The following is a 16,444-nucleotide window of genomic DNA, read 5'->3' on the forward strand; positions in this document are numbered from 1 at the left end:
GGTTGTTGTATATTGTAACCCAGTTACTGTGTACAGAATGTAGCTGGGTTGTTGTATACTGTAACTCAGTCACTGTGTACAGAATGTAGCTGGGTTGTTGTATACTGTAACTCAGTCACTGTGTACAGAATGTAGCTGGGTTGTTGTATATTGTAACCCAGTTACTGTGTACAGAATGTAGCTGGGTTGTTGTATACTGTAACTCAGTCACTGTGTACAGAATGTAGCTGGGTTGTTGTATACTGTAACCCAGTCACTGTGTACCGAATGTAGCTGGGTTGTTGTATACTGTAACCCAGTCACTGTGTACAGAATGTAGCTGGGTTGTTGTATACTGTAACTCAGTCACTGTGTCCAGAATGTAGCTGGGTTGTTGTACACTGTAACTCAGTCACTGTGCACAGAATGTAGCTGGGTTGTTGTATACTGTAACTCAGTCACTGTTTACAGAATGTAGCTGGGTTGTTGTATACTGTAACTCAGTCACTGTGTACAGAATGTAGGAGGGTTGCTGTATACTGTAACTCAGTCACTGTGTACAGAATGTAGCTGGGTTGTTGTATACTGTAACTCAGTTACTGTGTACAGAATGTAGCTGGGTTGTTATATACTGTAACCCATTTACTGTGTACAGAATGTAGCTGGGTTGTTGTATACTGTAACCCAGTCACTGTGTACAGAATGTAGCTGGGTTGTTGTATACTGTAACTCAGTCACTGTGTACAGAATGTAGCTGGATTGTTGTATATTGTAACCCAGTTACTGTGTACAGAATGTAGCTGGGTTGTTGTACACTGTAACTCAGTCACTGTGTACAGAATGTAGCTGGGTTGTTGTATACTGTAACTCAGTCACTGTGTACAGAATGTAGCTGGGTTGTTGTATATTGTAACCCAGTTACTGTGTACAGAATGTAGCTGGGTTGTTGTATACTGTAACTCAGTCACTGTGTACAGAATGTAGCTGGGTTGTTGTATACTGTAACCCAGTCACTGTGTACCGAATGTAGCTGGGTTGTTGTATACTGTAACCCAGTCACTGTGTACAGAATGTAGCTGGGTTGTTGTATACTGTAACTCAGTCACCGTGTGCAGAATGTAGCTGGGTTGTTGTATACTGTAACTCAGTCACTGTGTCCAGAATGTAGCTGGGTTGTTGTATACTGTAACTCAGTCACTGTGTACAGAATGTAGCTGGGTTGTTGTATACTGTAACTCAGTCACTGTGTACAGAATGTAGCTGGGTTGTTGTATACTGTAACTCAGTCACTGTGTACAGAATGTAGGAGGGTTGCTGTATACTGTAACTCAGTCACTGTGTACAGAATGTAGCTGGGTTGTTATATACTGTAACCCCTTTACTGTGTACAGAATGTAGCTGGGTTGTTGTATACTGTAACCCAGTCACTGTGTACAGAATGTAGCTGGGTTGTTGTATACTGTATCTCAGTCACTGTGTACAGAATGTAGCTGGGTTGTTGTATACTGTAACTCAGTCACCGTGTAGAGAATGTAGCTGAGTTGTTGTATACTGTAACCCAGTCACTGTGTATGGAATGTCGCTGGGTTGTGGTATACTGTAACCCAGTCACCGTGTACAGAATGTCGATGGGTTGTTGTATACTGTAACTCAGTCACTGTGTACAGAATGTAGCTGGGTTGTTGCATACTGTAACCCAGTCACTGTGTACCGAATGTAGCTGGGTTGTTGTATACTGTAACCCAGTCACTGTGTACAGAATGTAGCTGGGTTGTTGTATACTGTAACTCAGTCACTGTGTACAGAATGTAGCTGGGTTGTTGTATACTGTAACTCAGTTACTGTGTACAGAATGTAGCTGGGTTGTTATATACTGTAACCCATTTACTGTGTACAGAATGTAGCTGGGTTGTTGTATACTGTAACCCAGTCACTGTGTACAGAATGTAGCTGGGTTGTTGTATACTGTAACTCAGTCACTGTGTACAGAATGTAGCTGGGTTGTTTTTTATTGTAACCCAGTTACTGTGTACAGAATGTAGCTGGGTTGTTGTATACTGTAACTCAGTCACTGTGTACAGAATGTAGCTGGGTTGTTGTATACTGTAACTCAGTCACTGTGTACAGAATGTAGCTGGGTTGTTGTATATTGTAACCCAGTTACTGTGTACAGAATGTAGCTGGGTTGTTGTATACTGTAACTCAGTCACTGTGTACAGAATGTAGCTGGGTTGTTATATACTGTAACCCCTTTACTGTGTACAGAATGTAGCTGGGTTGTTGTATACTGTATCTCAGTCACTGTGTACAGAATGTAGCTGGGTTGTTGTATACTGTAACTCAGTCACCGTGTAGAGAATGTAGCTGAGTTGTTGTATACTGTAACCCAGTCACTGTGTATGGAATGTCGCTGGGTTGTGGTATACTGTAACCCAGTCACCGTGTACAGAATGTCGATGGGTTGTTGTATACTGTAACTCAGTCACTGTGTACAGAATGTAGCTGGGTTGTTGCATACTGTAACCCAGTCACTGTGTACAGAATGTAGCTGGGTTGTTGTATACTGTAACCCAGTCACTGTGTACAGAATGTAGGAGGGTTGTTGTATATTGTAACTCGTACACTGTACAGTGTATAGGTGGGGGGGGGGGGGGGGGGTTCGTAACGTAGTCACTGTATACAGAATATATTTGGGTTATTATATGCTGTATTATTCAACTGTAAACTTAAATCTCATCCTGAGTACTTATTTTAGTATGACAAACCAGAGGATAGGAGTTGACTCAAATTAACTTAAACAAAACCTTCACTTTGTTCAACAATTTTGATACCAAACCCATAAATTCACAACTATTGCAACATTTTAACTCATTTCACTTTAATTCACTGACTCTAACACTAACTCTAAACTTTTAACTGAAAATGAATACCATCCCAGTTGGAGCGAACTGGCCAGGTTCATTCCCGATGTAAATCTTCCCTCATGGTTTTTTGTCTTCTCTGAAATTGTTCCTCCCGGGCACACTTGTGATGATGGATCTTGAGTTATTGCTGGAGACAAAGGCTGAAACATATTTCTTTATCCCAAACTTTCACAACTTTCCAGAAGGTTCTCTGGCACGCAGCCAATGATATCACTGCAAATGCATAACATTGTCCGATCATGACCAATGGAGTTACTCATATACAACACCATAATGTTCATCCCAAATCTCATGTAGGTCGCAGAGACTCAACCATATTTGGACATGGTGGGAAACCTTGGTGCCAAGAAGTCTAGCATAACCCAAATGATTGCCCTTATTTGGTCAATACAGGAAATGTCAAGCCACAGCTCACAGACCAGGTCATGACTTGCAGCAGCCTTCTAACCCACACCTGTGATAAATTATAACTTGACCAAAGTTCACACCATGCTCGACTCTCGTTGTCACAATTGCTCTTACAGCCATTATTATTGTTGTTGTTGTCCATCCAACCACAGTCCCTCCTCTTGATCCTGGAACGAGGAGTGAATTGGATCACAGACTGTGACCAAGTTCTCTCTCACCAATGAGCATTAGAATTCAGTTAAACTATTAACCTATCACATTTTACAATTGACAAAACTCTTATTTATGTAACAGCAATTCCATATTTAACTGTTGTGTGAGCTCCCTTTTCCATCTCAAACTGAATTGTAAGCAACATCAAATAGATTAAAGTAAATAATATTATTAATGCTGCAACATGTGACATGAGAGGAATCCATGGTTGAATTTGTACATTTGTATCCCAATCCCAGATGTCATCCCACCAATTAGTCACTTTGACAGTGTCAATGTCCCTTTTAATCTCTTCAGTTCTTTAAACCACTTTGGTCAATATCCAATAGCGTTAGCTAACTTTAATTTGTTTCAGATTCTCTGGTAAACGTTCAATAGTAGTGTCAGACTTCTCAAAATAATTACCCAACATCTCTTTAAGATCATCAGTCTTCATTCGTGGGACACGGGCGTCGCTGGCTGGCCAGCATTTATTGCCCATCCCTAGTTGCCCTTGGAGGGCAATTGAGAGTCAACCACATTGCTGTGGCTCTGGAGTCACATATAAGCCAGACCAGGTAAGAACAGCAGATTCCCTTCTCTAAAGGACATTAGTGAACCAGATGGGTTTTTCCGACAATTGACAATGGTTTCATGGCCATCAGTAGATTCTTCATTCCAGATATATTTTATTGAATTCAAATTCCACCATCTGCAGGATTCAAACCCTGGTCCCCAGAACATTAGCTGAGTTTCTGGATTATTCTCTAGTGGTAATACCACTAGGCCACCGCCTCCCCTTTCAACATTAAACATTAACAGTAACATTAAAAGAAGCCCTATCTCTTTTATGTATGTCAATTAATTCGATATAGCCTATTCTAGCTGGATTTTGAGGATTGAAACAAAAAGAGGTATTGGTAATATTACATATCAATGTCGTCTCCTTCACCCCTATACTACCCTTGTAATAACCTTATCAAGACTTTTAACTCCCATTGTACAATTTAGATCTACATCCACCCAAAAATCAAATGGAGCCTGTTCATTAGCTTATATTGGGTAAGGACAAATAATTATTTCATCAGTTTGTTGGCATTTGTTTGGATTCGTACTATTCTACCCCTCTGCTCAACTACATCATCATCCCCTATCCACATATCCTTATCAATAGTTTCTACCTCAGAAACCTTTAACACAACTTCATCCAATGGAATTATTGGAATTTCCAATATCATTCCGAAAGCTTTTCCTCGAGCTCCTCCACAATTGTTCTCAAACCAAACTCTAGTTAATTGCTGGAATTGACAACTCGATATATTTGGATGTCTCTGTGCTCGAAACAAATATTCCAATTGTACACTGGGATCCAAGAGGGAACCTCTCCTTGGTTAACTGGTTCAAGGTTTTCTCGAAGCTGTTCTGTCATCCAATTACCATAAATACTACGCAAAGTCCTGTTCTGCTGTTTACTATCATCTGATTCATGTTCTTACCACGTCCTTCCAATATTGTGACTATATAGTTATCAGCTTGATTTTCCATCAACTCCCCTTCAATGTTCAATTGGTCATTAGCATTAATATTGGTTAAGACTTTAGTGTTAAACACTTAAGCTTGATATCCAAATTGGTCAAATCAAGAGTATTAACAGTAGACATGCTTGCACCAAAGGCTGTCGTAAGATCATTGATCAATCCCCTCTTTTGCCTATTACTTAAAAGTGAATTTACTGTCCTTTCATTACTCCCCGTTTCTTGTTCCAACAACTTCTGAGTTAATTTTTTAAAATAATTTGTGGGACGTGGGCGTCGCTGGCTGCCCAGCACTTATTGTCCATCCCTAGTTGTCCTTGAGAAGGTGGTGATGAGCTGCCTTCTTGAAATGCTGCAGTCCACGTGCTGTGGGTTGACGCACAATACCGTTAGGGAGGGAATGAAAATAGAAATCCCTAATTTCTAGGACACCATTTGGGTAACTGAATCTCAGCTATGTCCAACGGTACTGGCACTAATTCATGATCAACATTATCATATAGAACTATGTACAGAATGTATGTGGGATGTTGTATACTGTAACTCAGTCACTGTATACAGAATGTAGCTGGGTTCTGACCAAGACCGCAAGAAACTACAAAGGGTCGTGAACGTAGCCCAGTCCATCACTCAAACCAGCCTTCCATCCATTGACTCTGTCTACACTTCCCGCTGCCTCAGAAAGCAGCCAGCATAATCAAGGACCCTATGAACTCCGAACATACTCTCTTCCACCTTCTTCTGTCGGGAAAAAGTTACAAAAGTTTGAAAACATACCAACAGACTCGAGAAAAGCTTCTTCCCTGCTTTCATCAGATTGTTGAATGGTCCTACGATATATTAAGTTGATCTTTTCCATCACCCTACCTGTAACTGCAACACTATATTCTACACCCTCTCCTTTCATTGGGCGGCACGGTGGCACAATGGTTAGCGCTGCTGCCTCACAGCGCCAGGGATCTGGGGTCAATCCCCAGCTTGGCTCACACTCCGTACGGAGTCTGTATGTTCTCCCCATGTCTGCAGGGGCTTCCTCCGGGTGGTTTCCTCTCACAATCTGAAAAACGTGCTGGTTAGGTGCTTTGGCCGTGCTAAATTCTCCCTCCGTGTACCCGAACAGGCACCGGAGTGTGGGGATTAGGAGATTTTCAATGCAGTGTTAATGTAAGCCTACTTGTGACTCTAATAAATAAATAAACTTTCCTTCTCTCCTATGTACTCAATGAATGGTATGCTTTGTCTGTGTGGCGTGCAAGAAACAAATGCTTTCACTGTATCCCAGTACATATGACAATAATAAATCAAATTTTAAAAAATACAGTAACTCAGTCACTGAGTATAGAACGTGGGTGGGTTGTTGTATACTGTTACTCAGTGACTGTGTACAGAATGTAGGTGGGTTATTGTATACTGTTACTCAGTGACTGTGTACAGAATGTAGGTGGGTTATTGTATACTGTAACTCAGTCACTGTGCAGGGTGTAGGTGGGTTATTGTATACTGTAACTCAGTCACTGTGCAGGGTGTAGGTGGGTTATTGTATACTGTAACTCTGTACAGAATGTTGGTGAGTTTTTGTATACTGTAACTTACTCAACATGTAAAGAATGCAGCTGAGATGTTGTATATTGAAACTTGGTCATTGTGTACAGACCTTAAGTTGCCAGTGCAGGAGTAGGCCATTCAGCCCAATTAGGAACTAAAATGGGATCTTTCTGTGAAGGCAAAGGGTTTGGCTCTGAAACTAAATAATTTATTCACATTGATCCTCATTGGGGAAGAGGATCCACCATGCTCTGGGGTTCCACAGACTCACAACCCTTTGAGAGAAGTAATTTCTCCTCATCTCTGTTTTAAATCTGCCACCTCTTAATCCTAACACTCTGACCTCTTGTTCTAGATTGCACAACAAGAGGAAACATCCTCTCCATGTCTACTTTATCAATCCCCCTTATCATCTTGTGCATCTCAATTAGACCTCCCCTCATTCTTTTAAACTCCAGGCAGTATAGGCCTAAACTGCCCAATCTTCCTTTGTAAGACAATCCCTCATCTCTGGAATCACTTTAGTGAATCTCCCCTGAACCGCCTCCAATGCAACTACATCCCTCCTCAAGTAAGGGGACCAAAGCTGTACACAATACTGTAAGTGCGGTCTCACTAATGCTTTGTACGGTAGCAGCAACATTTCACTACTTTTATATTCTATTCCTTTCGCAATTATGGGCAGCACAGTGGCACAATGGTTAGCACAGCACCAGGGACCCAGGTTCAATTCCAGCCTCGGTTCACTGTCTGTGGGGAGTTTGCACATTCTCCCCGTGACTGCGTGGGTTTCCTCCGTGTGCTCCAGTTTCCTCCTGCAGTCCAAAAATGTGCAGGTTAGGTTGATTGGCCATGCTAAATTGTCCCTCGTGTCAGGGACATTAGCAGTAAATGTGTGAGGTTATGGGAATAGGGCCTGGGCGGGATTGTGGTTGGTACAGACTCAATGGGCTGAATGGACTGTAGGGATCCCTTCTGTACTGTCGGGATTCTATGATTCTATAAATCCCAAGATTCTATTTGCATCCTCACAGTACAGCAGTCACCCACTCTGGAGGGGATACATCCTAGTACCACATCGGAGAGCTTGTTTAGCCAAATGGAAACAGGTGTGATTAAAGGGGCAGTGGTAATCTCGGGATACCACAGGACAGAAAGTAGAGGGTAGTGATGAACAGCTGCTTTTTGGCCTGTTTCTGTTGGAAAGCAGTCAGTACATCGGAGCTTTTCAAATTGAGGCAAGGATTGGACATTTTTTTTTTCCAATCTGTTGTTCTCTGTTCCTCTCCTGCAACAACACGTGCTGCTTTCCTGCCTCATGTACTCCTCCTATTCCTTGTCCAGACCAAGGGCAGTACGGGGGCCATGATCAAACACTCTCTTTCTCAGGCTGACTCCTAGAAGGTGGAGAAGCATTTGTATCATTCAGGTGAAGTCCAAAGTGCATTTGCAGAATATAGACGTGCTGGTTAGGTGGATTGGTTATGCTACATTTTCCCTCAGTGTACCCGAACAGGCGCCAGAGTGTGGTGACTGGGGGACTTTCACAGCAGCTTCATTGCAGTATTAATTCCTTGTGAACTACTTGTGACGAATAAATAAACTTTATATTGCTCAAGAGCTGTTAAAACCTTGACAATTTCCCCCAGAAAGCCTCCCGACGTATCTCAAATCTCCAGCAGTGATGAACATGAAATTATTTCTGTCTCGTCAAGACCTACTTGAAGTCTATGCCAGAGCTGTGTTTACTCCCAGTCAGCGGTTGCTATTCGGGTTAAAGACATTCAGATCAGCCCCCAAAATGAAGTACATATAAATTAGAAGTAGGAGTAAGCCATTCGGCCCCTCGAGCCTGCTCCACCATTCAATAAGATCATGGCAGAACTGATTGTGGCCTCAACTCCACATTCCCCTCCCCCTCCCTCTCCCCCCCCCCCCCCCCCCCCCCCCCCACCCCAACAACCTTTGAATCCCTTGTTAGTCAAATGTCCATTGACCTTTGCCTTAAAAGTGTTCACTGACCCTCCCTCCACCACTCTCTGGGGAAGAAAGATCCAAAGTTCCTCAGAGAAATAATGTCTTCTCATCTCTGTCTTAAACAGGAGACCTCTTCTGTTTAAATTGTGTTCCTGGTTCTAGTCTCTCGCATGAGGGGAAATATCCTTTCAGCAACCACCCTGCCAAGCCCTTTCAGGATCTTATATGTTTCAATAAAATCACCACTCATTCTTCTGAACTCCAATGGGTACAGGTCCAGCCTGTCCAACCTTTCCTTAGAAAATACCCCTCCATCCCAGGGATCAGTTGAGTGAACCTTCTCTCAACTGTTTCCAGTGCAATTATATCCTTCCTTAAATAAGGAGACCAAAACTGTCCACAGTTCTCCAGATCTAGTCTCACCAACACCCTGTACAACTGTAGCAAAATATCACTACTTTTATATTCCATTTCCCTTTGCAATAAACAAAAGCATTCCATTTAACTTCCTAATCACTTGCTCTACCTGCATACTAATATTTCTTGAAGCAGTTCTTGGTCAATAAGGGGATCAAGGGTTATGGGGAGAAGGAAGGAGAATGGGGATGAGAATCATATCAGCCTTGATTGAATGGTGGAGCAGACTTGATGGGCCGAATGGCCTAATTCTGCTGCTATATCTTATGGTCTTTTCCTGATTCATGTATCAGGACAGACAGATCCCTCTGTGCCTCAGAGTTCTGTAATCTTTCTCCATTTAAATAAAATGCTGCTTTTCTTTTCATCCTGCCAATGTGGATAGGTTCATATTTTCCCACATTATACTCCAATTTTCTGCCAATTCACTTAACCTATCCAAGTTCCTTTGCAGACTCCTTATGTCCTCTTCACAACTGACTTTCCCACTTATCTTTGTGTCAGCAGCTAATTTAGCAATCATACATTTGGTCCTTTCATTCATCTCATTGATAGAAATTGTAAACAGTTGAAGTCCCAGCACTGATCCCTGTGACTCACTCATCACATCTTGCCAACCAGAAAATGACCCATTTATGCATACTCTACTTCCTGTTGGCTAACCAATCCTCTATCCGTACTAATATGGTGCTCCATATACTGTGAGCTCTTATTTTGTGTAGTAACCTTTGATGTGGCACCTTGTGAGATGCCTTCTGAAAATCCTAAGTACACCACATCCACAGGTTCCCCTTTACCCATGTTGCTTGTTACTTACTCAAAGAACTTCAATAAATTAGTCAAACATGATTTCCCTTTCATAATTCCATGTAGACTCTGCATGATTGCACTGAGATTTTCTAAGTGTCCTGCTATAACCCCAACTTAGCCTGATTCCAGCAATTTTCCTACCAGATATTAGGCTTTCTGTCTGCCTCCTTTCTAGAATAGAGGAGTAACATTTGCTATTTTCCCTAAATTGGAATGTTGGGAATGTTGGAAAAGTAAAACCAATGCATCTATTATCTCAGCAGCCACTTCTTTTCAGACCCTAGGACCTGGGGACTTGTTAGCCTATAGTTCTAATAATTTTCTGAGTACTATTTCCCTGGTGATTAATAGTTCCTCCCTCCTGATTCACAATTATTTCTGGGACGTTACTAGTATAGATGCAAAATATCTGTTCAATTCCTCCAACATTTCCTGATTTTTCCATTATTAATTCCCCATTCTCACATAAGAACATAAGAAATAGGAGCAGGAGTAGGCCATCTGGCCCTTCGAGCCTGCCCCGCCATTCAACAAGATCATGGCTGATCTGAAGCGAATCAGTTCCACTTACCCGCCTGCTCCCCATATCCCCTAATTCCCTTATCGATCAGAAAACTATCTACCCGTGATTTAAACATATTCAACGAGGAAGCCTCCACCACTTCAATGGGCAGAGAATTCCAGAGATTCACTACCCTCTGAGAGAAGAAGTTCCCCCTCAACTCTGTTCTGAACCGGCCCCCCCTTATTTTGAGGCTGTGCCCTCTAGTTCTGGTTTCCCTTCTAAGTGGAAAGAATCTCTCCACCTCTACCCTATCCAGCCCCTTCATCATCTTATATGTCTCTATAAGATCACCCCTCATCCTTCTAAACTCCAACGAGTACAGACCCAATCTGTTTAATCTCTCCTCATAAGCTACACCCCTCATCTCCGGTATCAACCTGGTGAACCTTCTCTGCACTCCCTCCAAGGCCAATATATCCTTTCGCAAATAAGGGGACCAAAACTGCACACAGTACTCCAGTTGCGGCCTCACCAGTGCCTTGTACAGTTGCAGCAAGACCTCCCTGCTTTTATATTCTATCCCCCTCGCGATAAAGGCCAACATTCCATTCACCTTCTTGATCACCTGCTGCACCTGCAGACTGAGTTTTTGCGATTCATGCACAAGGACCCCCAGGTCCCTCTGCACAGTCGCACGATGTAATTTTTCTCCATTTAAATAATATTCCAATTTACTATTATTTCTTCCAAAGTGGATAACCTCACATTTGCTAACGTTATATTCCATCTGCCAGATCCTCGCCCACTCGCTCAGCCTATCCAAATCTCTCTGCAGACTTTCCGCGTCCTCCATGCAATTCGCTTTCCCACTCACCTTCGTGTCATCAGCAAACTTGAATACCCTAGATTCAGTCCCCTCCTCCAGATCATCTATGTAAATGGTAAACAATTGGTAAACACCCATTAGTCTCATGAAGAAGACACTTTCAGTGGCTATCCATCTCTTAGTGACTCTCCAGGTGGCCATTTTTAGCACAGGCTTCAAACAAGATGGACTAAACCAGAAATGCAACTCAGGAAGCCACCCTGGAGGTTCTTTAACACTTGAATGCATTCATAGAAATCATAGAAACCCTACAGTGCAGAAGGAGGCCATTCGGCCCATCGAGTCTGCACCGACCACAATCCCACCCAGGCCCAACCCCACATATTTACCCACTAATCCCTCTAACCTACGCATCTCAGGACTCTAAGGGGCAATTTTTAACCTGGCCAATCAACCTAACCCGCACATCTTTGGACTGTGGGAGGAAACCGGAGCACCCGGAGGAAACCCACGCAGACACGAGGAGAATGTGCAAACTCCACACAGACAGTGACCCGAGCTGGGAATCGAACCCAGGACCCTGGAGCTGTGAAGCAGCAGTGCTAACCACTGTGCTACCGTGCCGCCCAGTGCTCAAAATCCCCCGCCCAGTGTCTGGAATAAGGAGACACAGGCTGAAGATGGAACAGAAAATAATGCATGTAGACAATAGGAATTGCTGCTGTTTCTTTGACTACTTATCTCAATTTTCCTTGCAAGGACAGTGACTGAAACCCATGGACTAATCGGGTTGGTCTTTCTTTTCCAGGGTGCTATAGTGGAGAAGAGGATCCTTGCCAGAGTACACTCTCGCTTCATCGTCTCCCTAGCTTACGCCTTTCAGACCAAAGCGGAGCTGTGCGTGGTGATGACCATCATGAATGGAGGAGATCTGAGGTAAACACTCTTCTCTGAGAGATTGTGCAGTGATTGTGGTGTCTGTCTCTTTAAGACAACAGCTTGGGGACTGAGAACAAACGAAGTCCACCCAGAGAGTGGTGTCCTCTCTCAGGCAGAATACATCTGGCAGCCATGTAGTAGACATGTAAGGACTGGAGCAGCCAGGGGGGGTTGCTGTTCCAAGGCAGCCTAGAGGCGTGAAACTCTTTACCTAGTTTCTCTTTATGAATAAATATTGTTTATTCCTAACAATGCCTGAAGTGCTACAACTTAACAGATTGCGCAAAGGCACGGAGTCTTAGCAACCAGCAAGGCAACTCATTTCTCCATTCACCGCATCAGGTAAAGGGTTTCTTCATCCAAATGCAATTGTTTTGTACCCTCTCCCCTCTCTCCATCACCTATATCCAAACGAGGTTTAAAACCTTCCACAGCAAAAACAGAAAATGCTGGAAAAACTCAGTAGGTCTGACAGCATCTGTGGAGAGAGAATAGAGAAAACCTTGAGAGCCTGGATGAGCTGAAGACAAAGAAAATCAGAGAAAACACTGGAAAATCTCAGCAGGTCTGGCAGCATCTGTAAGGAGAGAAAAGAGCTGATGTTTTGAGTCCAGATGACCCTTTATCAAAGCTAAAAGGCATAGAAAGCGGGAGATATTTATATTGCCGAGTGAGGGAATGAAAGATGAATCATAGCCACAAAAACAAGAGGAAAGGCTGCTAATGGCAGTCCATAGAGAGACTAGAAGGTGTGAAAGGCCAAACGGCAGAGAAGCTGAAATCAGAGAGTAGGCTGTGACAGATGAAGATGTGGGGGGAGGGGAGGAAATGTGTGGGAGAGAGGTAAAATCTATGAGGTTGGGGGGGGGGGCTGTCATTGGACAAAGGGAATGTAAATAAAATAGAAATAGATGTAGAATCCCTACAGTGCAAAAGGAGGCCATTCGGCCCATCATGTCTGCACCAACCACAATCCCTCCCAACCCCTATCCTCATAGCCCCGCATATTTACCCTTCTTGTTCCCCTGACACTAAGGGGCAATTTAGCGTGGCCAATCCACCTAACCCACACATCTTTGGACTGTGGGAGGAGCACCCGGAGGAAACCCACACAGAACGGGAAGAACGTGCAGACTCCACAGAGGTAGTGTCCCAAGCCGGGTCCCGGACGCTGTGAGGCAGCAATGTTAACAACTGTGCCACCCAGTGGTAACGATAAAGGTTGAGAAAGATGCCAGAAGCATCCATGAACAGATCGGAATGTGTGAATGGCAGAACAAAGGTGCAGATTTTCAAAGGACAGCCTGAGGAATGTAGCAGTTAGATCAGGGGTTGGGGAGTGAGGGGTTGGGGGAGATGGGGGCGGGGTTGGAAGACAAGATGGAGGGTGAGATTTCAGAAGTGCTGTCAGACCTTGCTGAGTTTTTCCAGCATTTCCTGTTTTTGTTTAAAAACCCCATCGGACTGACATTTCTTGCATAGAGAGAAAGCAAATTCGTGTCACTGGCTCATCTCAGAGGCTTCAGAATTAATCAACGTTCTGGAAACAAACTGAACATCCAATTATCACAGCAAAGCCCCACAAATAGCCCATGAGAGGGACTGAGCTGCGAATCTGTTTTGGTGATGCTGGCTGAGGGGTGAATGTTGGCCAGGAAAATATTCTTTATTTTTTTCTTGGCATGCAGCCAGTGCTGGCAAGGTCAGCATTTGTTGTCCATCGCTAATTGCCCTTGAACTGAGTGGCTTGTTAGGCCATTTCAGAGGGCATTTAAGAGTTGGCTACATTGCTGTGGGTCTGGAGTCACATGTGGGCCAGACGAGGTAAGGACGGCAGATTTCCTTCCCTAAAGGACATTAGTGAACCAGATGGGTGATTACAGCAATCAGCGATTGTTTCATGGTTACCATTACTGAGACTACCTTTTAATGTCAGATTGATTAACTGAGTTCAAATTCAGTCACAGAACCATAGAATCCTACAGTGCAGAAGGAGGCCATTTGGCCCATCGAGGCTGCAGCGACCACAGTCCCACCCAGGCCCTATCACCGTAATGCATTTACCCTAGCTGGCCCCCCTAACACTAAGGGGCAATTTAGCGTGTCCAATCCACCTAACCCGCACATCTTTGGACTGTGGGAGGAAACCGGAGTACCCGGAGGAAACCCACGCAGACACGGGGAGAACGTGCAAACTCCACACAGACAGTGACCCAAGCCAAGAATCAAACCCTGGTCCCTGGTGCTGTGAGGCAGCAGTGCTAACCACTGTGCCACCGTGCCGCCCCTGTCAGCTACAATAGTGGGATTTGAACCCATGTCACTAATGAAGGGCAGAAATCCAACTCCAACCTCATCAGTCCGATCAGCAGTGTTTTATAGCTGCGGGACAGATCGACATGGAGCATGTCAGCTCCAAACTGGCAGGGGGCATGTCGTTCCCCCGGGGGTTACCATCACTGAATCCCCCACTGTCAACATCATTGGGGTCACCACTGACCAGAAACTTAACTCGACTCGCCACATAAACAGTGGCTACAAGAGCAGGTCAGAGGCTAGGAATACTGCGGCGAGTAACTCACTTCCTGACTCTCCAAAGCCTATCCACCATCTACAAGGCACAAGTCAGGAATGTAATGGAATACTCCCCACTTGCCTGGATAGGTGCAGCTCCAACAACACTCAAGAAGCTCGACACCATCCAGGAAAAAGCAGTCTGCTTGATTGGCACCCCATCCACAAACATCCGCTCCCTCCACTACCAACGCTCAGTAGCAGGACTGTGTACCATCTACAAGATGCAATTCACCAAAGATCCTGAGGCAGCAGCTTCAAAACCCACCATTAGTCCCATCTAGAAGGACAAGAGTAGCAGGTACCTGGGAACCCCACCACCTGCAAGTTCCCCTCCAAACAACTCACCATCCTGACTTGGAAATATATCGCCGTTCCCTCACAGTCATTGGGTCAAAATTCTGGAATTCCCTCCCTAGCAGCATTGTGGGTCAACCCACAGCACGTGGACTGCAGCGATTCAAGAAGTCGGCTCATCACCACCTTCTCAAGGGCAGCTAGCGATGGGCAATAAATGCTGGCCAGCCGGCGACGCCCATGTCACACGAATGAATTAACAAAAACACAAACTTTCAAAAAGCCTTTTAACGTGGCAAAAGGTCCCAAAGGACGTCACAGGACTGTTAATAACAAATTATTGAGGATAGACTGTGACAAAATATAAGAAAATATAAATAAGCTTCCAGTCGGGAGACTAAATGGCAAATAGGAAAAGTGTAAGGTGGCATGCTTTGGGGAGGATGAATAAGGAGGCTCCTATTCCTTGGGAAGTAAATGGAGAAGAGCTTCCCAAATTTTTTAAGGTAATGAAGATGGTTCACAAATCCTTAAAATGTGTAAACATAGTGCCTTGCTTTCAAAGTGCTTTCTCTCTCAGTGATTCTCTTTACTGAACTGATTGCAGGCTGGCAGTTTACAGAGCTTCCTTCTTGCCAAGGGTCACATGACCAAGGAAGTCAAGGTTAAAGATAACAGTGCAGGTTAGTGATCAGTCTGAGTGTCACCAGAAAGCTACAGGTAGGGACAGATCATATGAACATTATATTGTATCAAGGACTCAGACAAGAGCCCTAACTAGGAGAGGGGAGGGTTCCAAGAATGGAAGGCTTAAAGAAATCAGGGGTATATGAGGGAGCAGTGGCACAGGATAGTGAGGGGGAACTTGATTGTTATAGTGTGACAGACAGGGGCAGGAAATGCAAACAAAAATATGTAACACACAGCAAATCCAGAATTGTAAACAACCAAGTAAAGTTCATTTATTAATCACAAGTAGGCTTACATTAACACTGCAATGAAGTTACTGTCAAAATCCCCTAGTCACCACACTCTGGCGCCTGCTCGGGTACATTGAGGGAGAATTTAGCATGGCCAATCCTCCTAACTAGCACGTCTTTCAGACTGTGGTTGGAAATCGGAGCACCTGGAGGAAACCCATGCAGACATGGGGAGAATGTGCAGACTCCACACAGATAGTGACCTAAGCCGGGAATCGAACCCGGGTCTCTGGTGCTGTGAGGCAGCGGTGTTAACCACTGTGCTACCATGCTGCCCTGTAAAAAATCAAAGCTAAATGTGCTTTATCTGAATGTATGAAGCATTTGCAACAAGATAGATGAGTTGATAGCACAGATTGAAACATACAACAATACATGATGCATTAGCTATTACAGAAACGTGGTTGAAGGGTGAGCAGGACTGGATGCTCAACATTTCAGGGTATACAGTGTTCTAAAAGAGCATGCCAAAGGGGAATGAAGGTGGGGTAGCGTTGTTAATCAAGGAAGGTTTCAGAGCTGTGCTGAGTTGTGAT

At 44.0% G+C, this 16,444-nt stretch overlaps 1 protein-coding gene across 1 annotated transcript in view; it reads left to right on the top strand.

Moving 5' to 3' along the window:
• grk1a (G protein-coupled receptor kinase 1 a) overlaps nucleotides 1-16,444 on the top strand; it is a 104,326-nt gene that overhangs the window by 38,117 nt on the left and 49,765 nt on the right. The window contains exon 2 of the mRNA XM_078232287.1: nucleotides 11,927-12,054. Coding sequence (XP_078088413.1) covers nucleotides 11,927-12,054 — 128 coding nt within the window. The remainder of the gene's footprint in view (nucleotides 1-11,926; nucleotides 12,055-16,444) is intronic.

The sequence above is a fragment of the Mustelus asterias genome, chromosome 17, assembly GCF_964213995.1.
Source record: "Mustelus asterias chromosome 17, sMusAst1.hap1.1, whole genome shotgun sequence".
NCBI lineage: Eukaryota > Metazoa > Chordata > Chondrichthyes > Carcharhiniformes > Triakidae > Mustelus > Mustelus asterias.